Below are 18707 nucleotides of genomic sequence, written 5' to 3' on the forward strand. Positions count from 1 at the left end.
GATGCCTTCACTCTTTGACAAGTGCCCTTCATGTGGAAGGAAGATGGCCAAGACTGACACTCATTCAGTGTGTATCCTGTGCCTACCAGAATCTCACTCATCGAAACCTGTGAACACTGCCAGGTTTTATCATCCAGGACTCTGAAAGAACGTGAGAGAATTCGTGTTTATGGGCTTTCTGAGAGAGGCAGATCTCCCAAGAAGCAGAAAAGTCGGAAGATGCGGTCGACGTCGAAAGAAGCCCCGACTGGTTCACATTCGGCGTTGGAGAAGCAGTCGACGGCGACGAAGAAGATGTCTTCAGCGTCAACATCGAAGGTACCTCCGCTACAGACAGCGTCGAGGGATAGGTCACCGTCGAAGCAAAAGAGTTCGACGGCGAGCCACCTGACGTCGAAGCAGCATCGTCATGCTATGACGTCGAGGCATTCTCCGACGCCTGGCCACCGGCGTTCGGCGTCGAGCCATCCTCCGTCGACGACTAGTCATGGTCGTTCGGCGTCGAGGGAGCCTCTATCGACACATAGTCGATCGACGTCGAAGCAGCCCACGTCGACGCCCGATCAATGGCGTTCGACGTCGAGGCAGCCTCCGTCGCATTTGGGTAAGCGGCATTCGGCCTCAAGGCACACCCCGTCGCCGACAGAGCACCGGCGATCGGCATCGAGTAGACCACCTTCGACGGCGAGGGGCTCTATGCCGAAGGACACTCATCGTCACCCGAGGTCGGCATCGAGGAAGCCACGGTCGACGTCGAGGGAGCTTCTACCTGCTCGGCGCTCTGCGTCGATACAGCCACCGTCGATGGATCAGCGGAGATCCAGAGAACGGAGTATTTCGCAGCTCCTGAACATCTCTCCTGCAAGATCACAGGAGAGGTCGCCTTTGCAGCAGGTGCTACAGGAAAAGGAGGGTGAACCATTGGACCAGTCTCAAGTATTAAGGTCTCAGTTAGGTTCTCCAGGATCTGCATCAGCTGCGGAGGTGGGACAATCTCCACTACAGGAGCCTCCTGCCAAGAGAAGGAGAGTCACAGAAGAGAGATCTCGTTCCAGGTCTTCCTCTAGATCTATAGTGAACCTATCCTCATCCTCCTCAGCATCTCGCAGTGGCGGATCTTCGGATGGACGAAACAGTGTTTCAGATAGGGAGAGATCCAAGTACCCTGCAAGATCGCAACAGGACCAAGCGGATCAACCTCCACGATCACGTTCTCCAGTGAAGGATTCCGCACACAAATCTCCTCCTGTTCGTCTTTCCCCACGGTGGTATAGACCTCTTCACCACTGGGCCAAGGACAAGGAGACAGCTGATCGGCTGAAAGCATATCGAGACCAGGCTCATCGCCGTAAGGAACGGTCACGTTCTAGGCACTCAAGTAAGAGAGGAACTCGTCGCAGAGACCGATCGCACTCTAGAACGCGCTCAAGTAGAAGATCTAGGTCCAGGAGGACTCGTAGTTCTTCAAGTTCTTCGAGGACCCGCTCTCACAGGGATTACTCTCCGACCTTGACAAACAGTCCACGCTCAAGGATATCTCCAACTGAGGATATTTTTTCATTCCAGGATATCTTGGGCAGGGGAGCCCTGAAGCTAGGAGTGCCTATGACTGCTCCACAGATCAAGACGACAGTCATATTTGAAATCCTACAGCACAGAACGGCACCCAAACCTTTGTTGCCGATGGTCCCGGGTATAATGGACCCAGTAAATGAAGTCTTCCTGACGCCGGCAACGGTGAAGTCCGTCCCAGCGAGGATTCTCAAGAAGTATCGTCCTCCTGATGAGGATCCTCTGTTCCTCAAATCTGATCCCCCACCTGATTCAGTAATCATTGCGGCGGCTAGAAAATTCAATGCGGTAGCTTCCTCATCCACGATGCCTCCGGATAAGGACAGCAAGGTGCAAGATTCCTGGGGGAGAAGAGTTTGTAACACCTCAGCTTCTTTCCTCAAAGTCTCCAATGCGGAAGCGCTGCTCGGCAGATATGATAGATCTCTGTGGGACTCACTTCAGAGATTTTCTGAAAAACTTCCTCAGGAGGATAGAAAGGACTTTGAGGAGGTTCTGATGGAGGGCAGTCAAGTCTCCAATCAGATTATAGGAGCGGCGGCAGATGGGGCAACGCTGGCTGCGCATGGTTATGCGCATGGAATCACAGCGAGGAGATCCTCGTGGTTGCGCCTTACGGCATTAAAACCCGAGGCTCAAGCCAGGATTCTAAATCTTCCTTTTTCGGGCAAGTCTCTCTTTGGTGCGAGTGCTGATGAGGAGATGCAGCGTATGAAGACTGAGTTGGACACCCTCAAAGCCGTGGGGCTCGAAAAGAAAAAGGAATTTGGGAAGAAGTTCCGTTCGGACAACAAGGGAACTTCGAAGCAGAGGGTTCAAACCCCTCAATGGCAGAAGGGCCAGAACTAACAAGGCCAACAGAAATCACAATACAAAGGCAAGCGCAATTCCAAAGGAAATGGGAATCAGCGCCAAGGCAACAACTTCAATAAGTCTCAGCAGAAGCAATGAGTCTTCACTTCCCCCAGCGCCGTTGCCCACTCCAGTGGGGGGAAGCATTGCACATCACAGAACAGAGTGGCAGGCCATTACAAAAGATCAATGGGTGTTGTCTACGCTGCAGAATGGGTACTGTCTTCGTTTCCATTGTCTACCTCCGCCAGTTCCTCCGATGTCAACGTCAAGCCACCAGCTACAAATGTTAAAGAAAGAAGTAGCGACACTCCTCGAGAAATCAGCCATCGAGAGGGTTCCGGTGGCTCAAAGGGGGAAAGGAGTATACTCGAGGTATTTTCTGGTCAGAAAAAAGGGCCAGAAGGCAGAATACAGACCTATTCTGGACTTGAGAACACTCAATCTACATGTACGAAAAGAAAAATTCCACATGTTGGCGCTCCATCAAATATATCCACATCTCAGGAAGGGGGATTGGATGTGTTCAGTGGACCTTCAAGACGCATATTTTCATGTCCCGATACGACCAGATCACAGAAGATTCCTTCGGTTCCGGGTGGGGACCTCTCGCTACCAGTTCAAAGTCCTTCCTTTTGGGTTGAAGTCGGCCCCCAGAGTGTTCACAAAGTGTGTCGCAGTGGTGGCGGCAGCTCTGCGCCGCAGGGGAGTCTTCGTATACCCATACTTAGACGATTGGCTGTTGAAAGGTCCAACTCCAGACAATGTACGGAATCAATTCCAGACATGCATAGAACTTTGTCAACGTCTAGGCCTGCATGTCAACTTCACGAAGTCGGTCTCCCATCCCACTCAGAAGATTCACCTCCTAGGAGCTCTGCTAGACTCCGAGGTAGGAAAAGTGTTTCCTTCGGAGGAGAGACAGTTTTCAATAGCGCTCAAGTGCCAGCAAGTTCTTCGCAACAGGACTCAGAAAGTGCGAAAGATAGCCTCCCTCTTGGGGTCGATGGCTTCCTGCATATTTTTGGTACCGAACGCCAGACTTCGGATGCGTCCTCTTCAGCAGGATCTGGAGGACAAATGGGACCAGCAATCAGATCGATGGGAAGATCAGATCACTTTGTCGGAGGTAGCACGAGCTTCCATTCCGTGGTGGACGAAGAAGGAAAACATGCAAGTGGGAGTTCTCTTCCATCAATCTCCTCCTACGCAAACGATCATCACAGACGCATCATTGCAAGGCTGGGGGGCGCACATGGGCCCTCTTCAGGTGCAAGGTATGTGGTCGTCAAAAGAAAGCACCTACCACATCAACTTGCTGGAGTTGAGAGCAGTCCACCTGGCTCTCAAAGCTTTCCTTCCCTCGATTCAGACAGAGGTGGTGCTAGTACAAACGGACAACACCACCACTATGTACTATTTAAACAAGCAGGGAGGAACCCGCTCAAGGACTCTGTCACTAGAGGCTCAGGGCATCTGGCATTGGCTTCTGGCTCGCAAGTTGTCTGTTCAAGCAGTCCACCTCCCAGGAGAGCAAAACGTGAGGGCGGACGCACTAAGTCGACACTTCGAGGACAGAGAGGACTGGGTTCTCAACGACGAAGTACTAGACGACGTTTTCCAGGCTTGGGGTCGTCCTTCCATAGATCTCTTCGCGGACGAAGTAAACAGCAAATGCCCAAGCTTCGCCTCGAGGTTCTATCGACCAGGAACGAGGGGAAATGCTCTTTTGATCGATTGGTCAGGGGAATTTGTGTACGCCTTTCCACCCCTTCCTCTGATCCCGAAGGTGGTGAGCAAGCTGAATCACTCGTGCACAACAATGATCCTGATTGCCCCCGACTGGCCGAGGCAATGGTGGTACACGGACCTCCTTCACCTGTCAGTGTCTCCTCACAAGAGGCTTCCATGCAGGCCGGACCTGTTATCGAAGATGAACGGGAGGATTCACCATCCCAACCTTCCGTCACTGAACTTGGCAGCATGGCTCCTGAGGTCATTCAGTACGGCAATCTAGGACTGCCACAAGACTGCATGTCCATTCTGAGAGAAGCACGACGTCCTTCCACGAGACATTCTTACGCATGCAAGTGGAAGAGGTTCTATATGTGGTGCGTGCAGAATTGTCATAATCCGGTGAAGTCAGGAAGAGGCAGTTCTTCCATACTTATTGTATCTTGCTAAAGCAGGTTTGAAGTTTAACTCCATTAAGGTGCATTTAGCCGCTATAACTGCTTATAGGCGATCACCTTCACAAACCTCTTTTTTTCAGTTGCCAGCAGTAAAAGATTTCCTGCAAGGTCTGAAAAAGGTATACCCTCCTGTACGGCCTCCTTCTCCTCCCTGGGAGCTGAACCTAGTCCTATCAAAGTTGATGGGCCCACCTTTTGAGCCATTCATAAAGCTACTTTACAGCATATTTCCTGGAAAGCGGCTTTTTTGGTAGCGATTACGTCAGCCCGTAGGGTGAGCGAGATTCAGGCCCTGTGTACTAAAGAACCGTATACAGTTTTTCATTTGAACAGAGTGGTGCTCAGAACGCACCCTTCTTTCCTGCCGAAAGTGGTGTCAGATTTTCATGTCAATCAGTCTATCTCTTTACCCACTTTCTTTCCTAATCCCTCTACTCCAGCTGAGAGGGCGTTACACTCTTTGGATCTGAAGAGGGTTTTAAAGTTCTATCTAGACAGGTCCAAGTCTATTCGACATTCTGATCAATTGTTTATTAACTATGGATCAATCAGAACTGGCCATGCAGCATCGAAACGTTCCATTTCCAGGTGGATCGTTTCGTGTATCAAACTTGCTTACCAATTGGCGCAAAAACCTTTGGGGTTTACTCCTAAGGCGCATTCCACTAGAGGTAGAGCGGCCACTACGGCTTACCTACATGATGTGCCCATGTCTGAGATCTGTAAAGCGGCGACCTGGAGGTCTGTCCATACATTTACCAGACATTACTGTCTTGATTCTGACACTAGAGCAGATACCCAGGTGGGCCAGGCCTCACTGAGGAATCTGTTTAACAGCTGAATTATTTGGCTGTTATGACTTGGTTGGGTCATATACTTCTCATTTACCTGCAGGTGGTTGTTGGGCTTGCTATTCTATTCAGTGCTTATGACTATTGATGAGGATCCCCTGGAAGAGAAGGATAAGTTACTTACCTGTAATCCTAGTTCTCTTCCAGGGGTATCCTCATCAAAGTCATAAGCAACCCACCCGCCTCCCCAGGTAAATGAGATTTTGTACTATTTCAATCTTGTGGTTGAGCCCTGTCTTCAGGGTTATGCAAAGAACAACTGACCTAACTGTCACCCCTGAGGCATGATGGGAAGCCTGGGGTCATAGCTGCCTTAAAGGCACGGTGCCAGTTTTTGTTGAAAATGGTTTCATTTTCTATGCTATTGTTTTGCAATGCAGCCTGAGGGCTAACAATGTCTATTTGCAAACAATTTTCAGGATTTATGAGTGGTCTACTCATTAAAACACAAAGTTCAAAGGTTATTTGATCTAATGTGTTTTTTTCTTTTGCTTCCTTACTAATTGCAGTGCATGTATATGTGTTTACATTGTTTTAGCCTCAGTTATGGAGCTGCATTGGTGTGAGAAAAATAATATATGTACATACATATATGTGGAGCGAGATATATGTGTTTTTTACATATATATTTTTATATTGTTTCCGGGGTCCCGCACATGGGCGGGAATATTCAGTGCTTATGACTTTGATGAGGATACCCCTGGAAGAGAACTAGGATTACAGGTAAGTAACTTATCCTTCTCGCTTCGGTGTGCCAACTTCAGACCGAGGCTATGCTTACTTGGAGAGCCTGCTAAATGTGAAATATACAACACAAAATAACAAGATGGCAGTGCTTTTAAAATGCATGTAAATGTGCACTAATCGTATGGCTCTAGTAGTGATTTCAATGGATATCAAAACAAATTCACAAATGTTATTACGAACAGCCGGGTCTACATAAAATGGTGTTCTCAATTAAATATTCCTGTACCAGAAGTAAAGCAACATGTTTTGAACTGGAAACATTTGGACATTTGTTCTTCCTGGATCAATATTTAAAATTAGAATTGATCAAAGTTAAGGGACGCTAATCAAATATTCACTAGATTGAAGTGGAAATGCCTAATGTAGGTCATGAGGCAAACCCATTCCATTCTCCAGAGCTGCAACCAAGATGGGTCGGTCCTGATCCAATTAAAGCTTTTCCAGTCAAGTACAAATAACCAGGATTTCCTCTCTGTTTAGATGCCAAAATGGCTGTTTCGCAATCCATCCATTGTTTTTCAGTCAGGCTTTAGTTGATTGCATAAACCTAGCCCAAAGGCTATGGAGCACTGTAGACGTTTAAAGGCAGGGATACCGTCAAACGGTGGGTGACTAGAAGGGGAAGTTGTGTTCTGAGAGCATAGGTTGGCTGTTACCTCTAGGTAGATAAGTTAGTTGGTAAGAAATGAACGAGACTACATACACAAAAGTTGTTGTAAATTAATAGAAATTAGTCATGACTGAGGCTCCCAGTTATCAGTTTTTACTGATTTTTACAGATGAATACAAACAGAAAACAATGTGTTTCCTGTTTCTATTTATTTTTAAAAGCAGAAAAATACTGAAAATGGTGCTTCTTGTGAGAGACTCCCCATGCTGTTTTTCACGAATTCCAGGCAAATACTGAGCAGAAAGACCGCATGGGGAGTTAAAAAAACAGGATGAGATTTCCTTAATTACAGGCATATGCTAACATATATTTGTAGTATAACACTAATATGTACCTGTGAGTGCAGTGTTTTGTTATATGTGGCTGCTTAATTCACTTCTTGGAATTGGTGGGGATCGCTTCTGCATGAAGCAGCTAACCGACTATTGGACTCATTGTCAGCATCTTACTGGGTACAGACCCTGCTCTCATTCTGTCCCCCCAAAGCAGGGCGCTCTTGGTGGAACCCAGCCTCAGAGCAACGTTCTGTATGTGAATGGCTCTTGCAAAATTATACATCCTCTTCGGGAGGACGAGGTGTAATGGAATCCAAGCCGCCATTTGCCTCATTACTCATCAAGGATTGCTCACAAGTGGAAAGACAGCACTTTCACAAGTACTGGGTGATATTGGCTTGCAAGTTAGGGGGACACATCTGGTAAAGCAGGGGGGTACCTCTTGTGAGCGAATGAAATCCGTGTTTAGAGAAGGCGACAGAACGTCACCTGATGGAGCCTGAAAATGTGGCAATTCATTGTGCAGAAAGGTAGAGTGTCCAAATTAGAGCCTGGTTTCACTTAACCTACTCACAGCCATCCACCCGACTGCCATAACCACACTCATTGTCTGTGTGGCAGTGCTACAGTTCTCCTAGCTCCGAGCCAGAGAGCATTGCTAGTGCTAGAAAACCGAGATAGAGAGGTTTGCAAATGGGGCAATGTGCTTCACGTGCCAGCAGCCTGCTCTTGCTGCCAAGGCTGCACTCTGACTCTTCCAGAGTTGTGGGTTCTTGTCAGTGATCCATATCTTTGTGTCTGCAGTAACCCCTGGATCTCTCACATGCAAGATACCTGTGCAATGTGTCCTTGGAGCAGTCATGTATTTTCATTTTCTGTTATCTAATGACAGAGTTTCTAGACCGTCATTTATGAACTTGTTTTGCTGATTTTCTAAGCGTGCATTTTCTAACCTGCCATGTTGAGTAATTCGCAGCCATTTTGTATGTCTGTGTTGTACTAATGTGCCTGAGTTCTCTCTCCTCTGATGTACTCAGCTTCGTTTTCATGCCTGGCACTAACAACCGCGAAGTTGCCGCTAGCTCAGGGTTTGAGATCTGTGCATTTGGACTGCCTCTGTGAAGAAAATGTATCAATACTGGTGAAACTTCGGGAGGAGCTAGCATTAAATGCTCAATTGCTTGGTGAGGCAAAGCTCTGTCTCACTGGAAAGTGATGTCACTTTATTTGGATATAATAAACATGTTTTATACGGTCTCCGAGAGATTTTTCATTCACACATTATAAAGGGACATTTTTATACCTGCTTCTTAAGAGAATGTGCTTGTAAAGTCTAATTGCATTGCCAGGAACACACCTTTCTTCTGCCCTAAATAACATCACACATTCCTTTCTGACTGCCTTCAGGTTAGGCCACAATCTTCAGTTTCTTTTTTCTACGTTGTTCAACACAAATTTCCAACATGTATGGGACCATTTTCTGTTTAGGACTGTCAGTGTTTGGTTATGGATCAGACACCGTTCATAGTTTGAAGTACCTCCTTCAAGCAGATGCCAGGCATTTGTATGCATAATGAGCATTGTCATTTCTCACTATTCAAAACCAAGACGCTAACATTCAGAGGGTCTTGTTGGCAGAAGAGATGTGGAGATCTGGGGAGGTTAGCCCATCAGTTTTGTCTATGGCTTGATGTACTGAAGAGTGCCCTTCATAAGAATGAGTTGCAGTGCCAGCTGTGAATGTCTGAGATGTTATATTTGATATGCATATTTAAAACGGACTGTGTTGTGTGGATGAGAGATGGGCGAAGGCACATGATGGTAACTTATTTAAGGTTTGACAGGTGGAGGTTCTAACTGTGATAGAGCCTAACAGGACCTAACCAAAGTCGCCCGCCCTTCAATTGATACTTCTAATTGGATGCCTAGGGAGCATGCAGTTTTACTGATCTGAGGCTGATGACACCGGCCACGTGATCGCTTTCCAAACAATTGCAGCAAACCTAGCTATCCCAATCAAAAAAAATGGTGGTATTTTGTACCCCAGAAAACAAGTTTCTTATCCAATTGTTAGGCAACTAAACCAACCAATAGACTGAAACTTTTTGATGACTTTTCTGTATTTCCATTGGTATTTTTTAAAGCAAATAGTGTAAATTGCAATCATGTGAGTGACACGGTCAAATGATTGCCTGCCAGCCAATTAAAGCATGATTGTTCGCTCATGTGCACCAAGACCGTGCTAATGTGTTGAGTATGAACGACTGGATAGGTAAAATAATCTGTTTTCAGCTTGAGTATATCATTGCGTGCATTGATTTCCAAAGCTACAGAATGGAAAGGTACATTCGTTTTCATGAGGCGACGTATCTCAAGATGTGAAATTACAAAAGAGAAACCCCGGGCTAGAAGATGCAACTCTTTGAGCTCTGCTCACAGAATCCAGAAAAACATCCTTACACACTAGGTGCACCATTTCACCCCTCTTCATAATGAATTCAAAATGTATGCAAGTTGTGCTTTAACTGTGCCAGTTTCAATTCCGTGAGGCACCCACTTTCAATTACTTGCTTTCAACTTGATCTCCTGGATATAGTGAGATGCATTTTGAATATGTAGTTTTAAAGATGGGGGCTAGAAAGTACTGTACCACAGTAGGTTACACAATGCCACCATACTATGCATTATCAATGGAAGGTTAGTGCTGACGATTCAAAGAAAGCCACACGAGTTTCAAAGCAACATGGTTTTTCTGTTTTCGATGGATGGCCAAATGTATCCACATTTGTGATCTGGAGGAGGCCAATAGGAGACCCCTTTATTTGTGTAGAGTGGCACATCTGTAAGCAGATGATATTCTTTGCACCACTGATTAACTGAAGCCATCATTGGAGCAACCCTGTTGTCAGACATTTCCAAGATCCAAGTTCTAAAAGACTGTCCCACTCTGAGAGGTGGTAGGAATCATAAAGGCTTATTTGATCACCTCTGGCAGCCTTAGTCTGCAAATCCCGAAGCAACGTACCTCACATCATTATAAATCCGCTGCAGAGTCCTTTTCCATTAGGGAGAAGCCGAGGGTGTTGGCCTGCAGTAATAGTTATCAATGCTTTTCACCGCAGAGGGATGTTCCTTTTGGCTTAGAACCTGTACCTCTGTATAGCTGTGTTAAATTCCAATTCTTGTGGCTAAACCGGTGCTTTGAGTGACTTTTTTCAAAAATCTTATTTTATATCTACCCTTGGCATCCAAAAGTGGGTAAATCCACCTCAGTCACTTTGTATGATGTCACGTCCAGCTTTATGTGGGCCTGGGGACCACGTGTATTGGAGACCGTTCCTGCTCCTTTCTTAGGAGGGGCTCATTGGTGGCTTCAGTCAATGGCAAATAGTTGGTAGGTCAGTTGTCCAAAAAAGGTTGTAACAGTATTTCTAAAAATGCGTTTACGGTGCTTAAACAAGATAAGAGCACCTATGGAAATTCACTCTAACCTCAGGAGAAATCCCAAATAACAGGAGAAAGTTCTTGTAAGGACATCAAAATACAGTTGATTATTTTAACAATTTGCCAGTGTGATCCCCTTCATTTAATTCTTAGAGTATAAACTGTTCAATCACATTATTCTATCCAACTTTAGCTAAAGTGTTTCGGTACGCATTATCTCACCTTAACTTCTTCAGGGCTTCGTTTTCTTGTCAAGGGTGAAGAGTTGTGAAGCCATGTATTGCCTACGTTTTACTCTGGATTTAAATATAGGAGTGCTGTATTAATGACAAAGTTATTTTGTAAGCCTCAATTAGCTGCTTATATTCCGGTGTTTGGTCTAGTGGGTGTAAGGTCCAAGCTTAGCAATATGTACAAGTATTTTAGTCAGTGCCAAATAGCCGATTGCTGATAATAGTAAGATCAATGTGTAACAACCGAATGTATCTAATCCTGATTTGGTTTTGTAAATAATCTTTGTAATCATATCACAAGTGTAATCATCGTAATGCTCGTTTTCATTGCTTTAGTTTATTCTTGAGTGAGTAGAATCAGGAGGTATTACGCATCTAGGGATGTGATATCTCTTTAGGGCAATGTTGTTTAACTACAACATTCTGAAGGCTAATTTCACAGGTTGATTTGTTTGGTGTTGAATGACTGTGCTGACATGCAGGTAGGATTTCTGTTTTGGAACCCCGGAAGGGTGATTTAAAATATAGATGCTGAATGGTCGATGCATGTTTGGGGCCAGGGTATGGGGGGAATGGTGGGGGGGGGGGCGATAATGTTTTGTAAAGAGTGATTTAAAATGTTGATTTAGAAAATAAGATGTACTTGTTGGACATGTGGAGCTTTGCCTACTACCGGCTCTCTTCGTCTACCAGTGGTCTGTGTGAATGTTCATGTGAAATTATATGGACTAGAGGCAAGATTCTATATGTGGCTAATGTTGCATTCTGTTCTCTTCTGTCAGTGTCCTTCCTGCCTTTATCGAGATTATCCTCTTCATTGCGGTGTTTGGACTGAAGAAGAAGCCCTTGTGAAGTTGTCTCCCGCTTTGTGATGGCGATGGAAAAGCAGCTCGTCTTGAAAATGAGGGGTCTTCCATGTTTGAGAGATACCTTTCAACCCACAATTTGACCTCCCTTCAATTCACACTGTTGGAGGGAGTAGTGCACAAAGTGTTGCTCTCAGGAAGACTTGTGTCGAGGAATCAGCGTCTCTATTAATTACAGGAATTTGTGTGTCTTTGACTTTTCACTCACCTAATTTGCAGTACTGAGGGACACAACTGATGGTGATGCGTTGGACTTGCTGCACACTAGGAAAGCAGCTCAAAAGGTGACCAGGAAAATTACAAGTATATAGGAAAGAAACAAAAGATGCTATATAAATAGCTTCTTAAATATCTGGATGCAGTGGCAGCGGTAACAGCCTAATAGTGGCAAAGGTCTGTGATTACTGAGTTATATTTTGTCTTTTAAAATCATTATTCCGGCACACCTCTGTCTCGCATATTCTCTAAAACAGCTCAAAATGCTGAGGATCACTATTTTAGTGATGCTTTTGTGATCCAGTCTATAAAAAGCCCACGGGGGTCCATCCCTTTCTCCATGCCTCTTCTCATTAAGGATAATGTGAGGGGGGGGTGTCATCGCTGCTCTGCTTGTATCTTTTTTTTAATCAATCCTTTACTATGAATATGTGGAATTAAAGGCAAGAAGTCTAGAGGTGTAAACGTGAGTTTCAGTTCTGCTGGAAGCTACATTTGACATTACCAGTAAACCTTAAAAAGTTTAATCTTTCCCGAACTGGATTGGGCGTTTTAGGTGCTGTGAAAGTGAGGAGCACTGGAGCAGTCTCCTCTCATGCTTAGTCTGCACAAGGTTGGCTCATCCAAGAGGAAGACCCTTGCAAACACTGGAAGGACGTTTGCCACTGCACGACATAATAGAACGAGAAACCAAAAAGACATTCTGCTAAGAACTTGACAATTTAGACACCACATCGGTTGCTCTGCAGCATTACGAACCACGCGCCAGTTGAGATTTATAATACCTGTTTTTAAGATTCCTAGTCTTATAATTTAGCTACCTGCTTTTCATAATTACGGTTTCTATAATATATATTTTTTTTTAATCAAATATATGTATATATTTATAAAGAGCTGTGTCACCAAATATTATTTTTTTCTTGTTCAAGAACGTGTTCCTCGTGCAGGTTTTGACAGTCGTTTGGTTGGTGATGTGTCGAGGTGTTTCCCAGAAGTGAACAGTTGCTACCAGCACACCATTAATCTCCTTAGCACTGTAAATCTGTCCCAATCAAGCTTACGCCGGACTCCACAGTTCAACAGGCCAGATAAAGCAAGTGCAGGCTTTAAATTGAAAGGTAGTGGCCTGAACCCATACAAAGGTTTGTTAGGCTCATTACTTTAAATTAATTCTGTTGCTATTGCGTTATGTGCTGATAGAGAACTCTTGTGTATTATTAGTCTATATTGAAATTACATTTATATAGCGCTTACTACCCCTAACGAGGTATTGAAGCGCTTTTTCAGCAAGTAGCACGCTACTCCGGAACCCAAAGAGGATTAATGATGAATTAGTATAGGGAGATATGTAATTAACGTGAGCTGTGGACATGTAAGTCTGTTATTTGGATTGAAAAGGATAGTGGAGCGATAGAAGAGGGAAGGGTGTGCATTTATATAGCGCTTGCTAACCCTGATGAGGTGTCGAAGTGCTTCTCGGTGGGTAGCACACTACTCTGGAACACAATCAAGATTGGTGGAGAATTAGTATATAGAAATATGAAATTAATGTGAGGGGTGGACATGTTAGTCTGTTAGTTGGATTGAAAGGGAATAGTGGTGGGACAGAAGAGGAAAGGGTCTAGAATGATTTTTATTTTTTGGTAGCTCATACTAGTAGGAGGCTTCTTGAAATGGACCTGAGCAGCCCAGATGTAAATATGAAATCTACTCCTAATATACCCAAGAATAGCTGGTATGGGTTTTAGCTAGAAATGATTTTCGAGTTAGTGAAGCCAGGAGTGGGGCGGGTAGAGTATGAGGAGTAATCGGTAGATGAGTAAGCATCTTGTAATATGCAGAATTTATGATTTACAACAATAATCTAAACCAGAGTATGGGTGTATTTGATGCTCCTACTGCCACAATAATTGGGATTAGAAGGATGTGCGGTTCTATAAATTCCGTATCGCGTGGAGGTACAGACTCGAGGGTCAGATCATAATTGGAGACTTTTCAGGGCAAGTCTTTCTAGAAGCCAGCGGTACTCTGAGAGCTAGGCTGCACAGTTTTCAACCCTCAAGTGATGCCCTGACTTCCTAAGGGGGCCACCTGTGATGTCCAATCCATCTAAGAGCTTGACTCTGCAGCAGCTTCTGCACCAGCACCATCAGCAGCTCTCCTCTAACCTTTGTTCATGACATCAGAGGTCTCATCACCATCACCACTTCGAAAAGCGCCACAAAAGTTACTTCTTGAAAGGAACTATGATCGCTTCTGCGTCTTCAGGAAAAGTCAGATGACCCTTGTGATGGGTGGCAGTGAGTACCATGCTGCGCTTACCCGAGGTGCGGTGTTACGCAGTGCATGATGTCTGCTGCTGTTATTCCTGGGGAAGGGTTGGTGGCTGTCTGACCCTCTTCCAGTGACAAGGTCACGCTCTGGTCTTTTTGTAAGGACCGTGAGGTGACTGGCGAAGGGGGGGAGATCATTTCTCTCTTCTTGTGGTGTTTGGGAGTTGAGAAGGGTTTAGAGAGTCTTTCTGCAAAGTGCAGAAAAATTGCCTTTTCCATCAATACTTGCCAAGCTTCCCAATCCAAGACAGCTGGTTCATTTTGTGTATTCACTTACAGCTCATATATCAACACTTCCTGTTTAGCCACTGTGAATGGATCCCACTGAAGCTAAGTTCGTAGGAAAAGCTCCAGTGATATTTTTGTCATCATGATAATAGCCCCGCCTGCCTGTATTTTAGTCCCACTTAATATTTTCTTCTTTTTTTCCAGCCAGGACTTTATTCGCTTGGATCTCTAACACGGCCGGACTGGGAACTGAAACCAGCCCAGGCAATCAGCTCGACCGCCCCCCCCAAGGGGCCAGGGGGTGCGAGTGGGAAGCACCACTCCTGTGCCGCTTTTGTTACAGGTTCTTTTAGACAACAGTGGTCCCTTATAGGGGAGAGAAATAGAAACAATGAATATAGACTCAGTCGTTATTATATTGGTTTAACATATCCAGCCGGACAGAGGTCTGATATTTACTTGTAAACAATAGAGAAAAAGGTATTACACAGCAATGCACAAGGTGGGGCACAAGCCTGTGCCCTACTTAACACCCGAGCACCATACAATAAAGGACAAAACAGGGAACAAAGGTCATTTAGGCAAAAGCTTAAGGTTTGTTGCACCGGTAATTGCACAGTGTCAAAGTACAACAGAACACAACCTACACCTTTACACTTTAAGTACACATTAAGTTTGGAATGTATAAGGTGTTTTCAAATTGTCTACGGCGTTTCGATCCATAAAGCGTTACGCGGATCATCATCAGGACATAGATATTATGCCTAACAATAGGAAGTCTCAATTGCCTATGGGAAGGAAGGAAGGGAAGGAAAATACAAATTGGCAGAGATTAGTGTTCGAGACAATAGACGGCAGGTTACAGCAAGGGTGAGACAAAACTCCATGCACAATAGGAGGACTGTGTGCCTAATGCAGAAGGTTTAAGATATAAAACAATCAATTAACTGTTTATCATGCTGGGAGTTACAAAGTAGGGCATGCACTAGCAGACATTGGACTCAATGTGAATTAAAGGAAGTATATAGAGTTACCTTTCCACAACCATATTGCAACTCTACAAACCATGTTGGGCAACGGACTAACAAACCATCAATTCGAGGTCAAATCAATATTTGGACATTTTTAAGAGACCGACCATGGTGCATTGTAAAACAGTTAGAACTTTCATTGGAATTGAGAAAGGTAAACCAATTAGGCGGGTCGTGGTGTAGTTGTGGGCGCTGTGATGTCGCTAGTGCAATCATGCCATGAGCCGGAGGGAATGCGTGCTTGCTTACCGAAGTAGTGAAGGCGGGACGTGGGCGATGAGGTGAACCGCGATGTGAATGGGATCCGGTGGGAAATGAGAGCCGGGTCAGCCAACTCAGGCGTGCGGAGTTCGCAGGAGGTTCCCTAAAGAGTAGTGGATGGTTAATTAGGGATCAGTTAACGGTGCTTACCTGAAGTGCGCGAGGGTACGCTTACCTAATGGCTTCCTGGGAGTGAGCGTCAGCAAGTAGCCTAGGGGCGAAGCGGGGGGGGGGGGTTTGTCAGGAGGGGTTTCTGTAATCGTCCAATCCACTAAAGGTGCTCTAGTGTGAGGGGGACTTAGCAGGTATGGAAAACAAGTCTGCACGATCGCAGGTTCTGTTAGTTGATTGCTCAGCAAGTAGGCAACGGCATGATAGCTTAGGAGTGAAGCAAGGGGGAGAGTCAGTGGAATAAGCGGTCAACCTAAAAATAATCCGTGATGCGCGGGTGACGTGACTTACCGGGCAAGTAATTACAGGGCTACACAATTGCGGGTTCTGTGGGGTTAAGTCATCGTGCATTATCCAGGCGAACCAAGTTAAGGAGGGGACTGCAGTGTGATAGGTCCCGATCGGCATGTGATCAAATTGGGAAGCGAGGGACTATGGAAGTGAATTCAAGTGAAGTGAATGTGGCGGCCATCTTAGGAGAGTGACAGAACCGAGGTGAAGCGGTGACATGGAGTTAGTATAATTATCTTGCCAGATAGGAATATTCTATCAGAGGAATACAACTTGTACATTGTCTCAAGGAAAGGATTGTGGTGGCCATCTTAGGAGAGTGACAGAACCGAGGTGAATAAGTGACATGGAGTTAGAATATTCCTTTCTGGGCATGATAATGCAATTAGAGGATTACAATTTATACATTATGTTAAGGAAAGGTAACAAATGAGCAGAAGTATACAGTGTTGTATTTATACCCGAGTAGTCCAATCCTCAAGGAGGTTTAATCCTGTGTTCAAGCTATAAGTCTTTAAAATCCATTTGAGCTCCTCTTTGTTTAGAATTCTCGCAATATCTCCGCCTCAGGGGGGCATTTTTATGGCAGTAATCACAGTCCAACGGATGTCATTCTCTGAATATCCATTTTGAGTAAAGTGCTCAACCAGTGGTGCGTTCGCTGTTTTACATCTTAACCTGCTTCTGTGTTGGGAGATGCGTAGGTGGATTTTCTGTGTTGTTTGTCCCACGTATATCTTATTACATGGACAAAAGATGGCATATACTACATTACACGTGTTACAGTTAGTGAATACTTTCAGCTCGTTCCTAATATCCTTAAACACAAACTCCTTGCACTCAATGGTGAATTCGCAGACGAAACAGTTCCCACATTTTGAGTGACCCTTGAGTGGTGCTAGGGACCAAATGTCGTGTAAGGTTGGATTGGGATTCTGGGTGGTAGGTAACGCTGCGCGAACTAGCTGATCTTTTATATTCTTGCTTTTCTTAAAAGCAAACATGGGCATTTCCAGCTCAAGGGTACCTGCATTCAAAATGGGCCAATTTCTTCTAATCGTTTTACGAATGGCATTCGATACTGGCGAGAAGGTCGCCACACATATCAGGCGCTCTGTGTCCGTTTTAGGTTTAGGTTCCAGTAAAGTTTCTCATGGACAAGGCGACGCAGGTATTCTCTAAAGATGAGTTTGGTGCATAATGTTTTTACCTCAGTAAAGTAGTCAGTTTTGAGTGAACAGTTTCTCCTAATCCTCAAGAATTGTGAGTAGGGAAGGCTGTCTCTGAGTGCTCGTGGGTGATTGCTACTGTAGCTAAGCAATGTGTTCCGCTCCGTGGGCTTGCGGAACAGGCCTGTTATTAAAATACCATCAGTATGTTTAATCAGTAGGTCTAAGAAAGGGATATATGTCTTATTGTGGGTAAGGTTGAATGTGAGTCCACTGCCGTTGTTATTTAGCCAGTGGAGAAATGACTCGAGAGTATCCACTTCGCCTCGCCAAATGAGGAAAATATCGTCTATGTAGCGCTTCCATTGGCAACGATATGTTCCTCTTTTGGAGAGGCGAAGTGGATACAGGCCTGTTCCGCAAGCCCACGGAGCGTAACACATTGCTTAGCTACAGTAGCAATCACCCACGAGTAAAATAAAGTGCCTGGCCATTCAACCCCATAGTGGCATTAGTGGGGATTTTATTTCGGATGAGGAGAGAATGGAGAAAGTGCCCACTTTTCAATACCTTGGTATCTGTTTATCTTGCTCTAATTCTGGATCTGACCAAGTCACAGGAAGTGCTCTCATATTAAGCCATAGGCTGCTACTATCTTAAACTTTACCACTAAGGCCTCTTTCCATCCTATCTATCCCCTACTCAAAGTCTGGAGGGCTACATTCATTCAATGTGGTCAACAGGGAGGTTGCAGAGGTTCTAGAGCTTCACACCCTAATGGTGGAAGCCAAGTCAAATTTCTTAGCTTAGATCCTCCACCCAGCTTAGCATCGTCAGAGCCGCTGCTTCCTGTCCACAGTACAATTATGAAGCCGATCAAGGCAAGCCAGTTCCAGTGGGCTCAGAGTTGCTGGCCACCCATCACTCACCATAAAGCTTGATGGTACAGGCTTATACCTGGTCAAAACAGATCCCTGGATCATTCCCCATTGCACCTCCCAACAGTGAGTCCAAGAAGCTGGAAGCAATGCGAAAGAAAGTCTTCTCAGCTAGGAGTCTAGCACGATGGTAGATGAATGCCAACTACTTACTGGCTAGATATACCTATGTGCTGTGGGTGATGGCGAACATGGTTGCGTAGAGTGTGACGGACCACCTTAAAGATAACTTTGCGAGGTGGGCAGGAATGGACAAGAGGCTGCCATGCAGTTTTGTCAGGGCAGCCCCAAACACTAAATTCGATAACCAGAGCCATCAGCTCTTCTGTGGTGCTGAGAGACCATGCCTGGCTCCTTTTGACAGGCT

At 45.2% G+C, this 18707-nt stretch overlaps 1 protein-coding gene across 2 annotated transcripts in view; it reads left to right on the forward strand.

The window, feature by feature from the left end:
* Positions 1 to 12147, forward strand: part of TMEM107 (transmembrane protein 107) — a 111996-nt gene extending 99849 nt beyond the window's left edge. For both annotated transcript variants that reach the window (XM_078671301.1, XM_078671302.1), the window contains exon 6: positions 11619 to 12147. In XM_078671301.1, coding sequence (XP_078527427.1) covers positions 11619 to 11688 — 70 coding nt within the window. In that variant the 3' untranslated portion in view covers positions 11689 to 12147. The remainder of the gene's footprint in view (positions 1 to 11618) is intronic.
* Positions 12148 to 18707: the final 6560 nt, after the last annotated feature.

This window comes from Lissotriton helveticus, chromosome 12 (genome assembly GCF_964261635.1).
Source record: "Lissotriton helveticus chromosome 12, aLisHel1.1, whole genome shotgun sequence".
NCBI classification, from domain to species: Eukaryota; Metazoa; Chordata; class Amphibia; order Caudata; family Salamandridae; genus Lissotriton; species Lissotriton helveticus.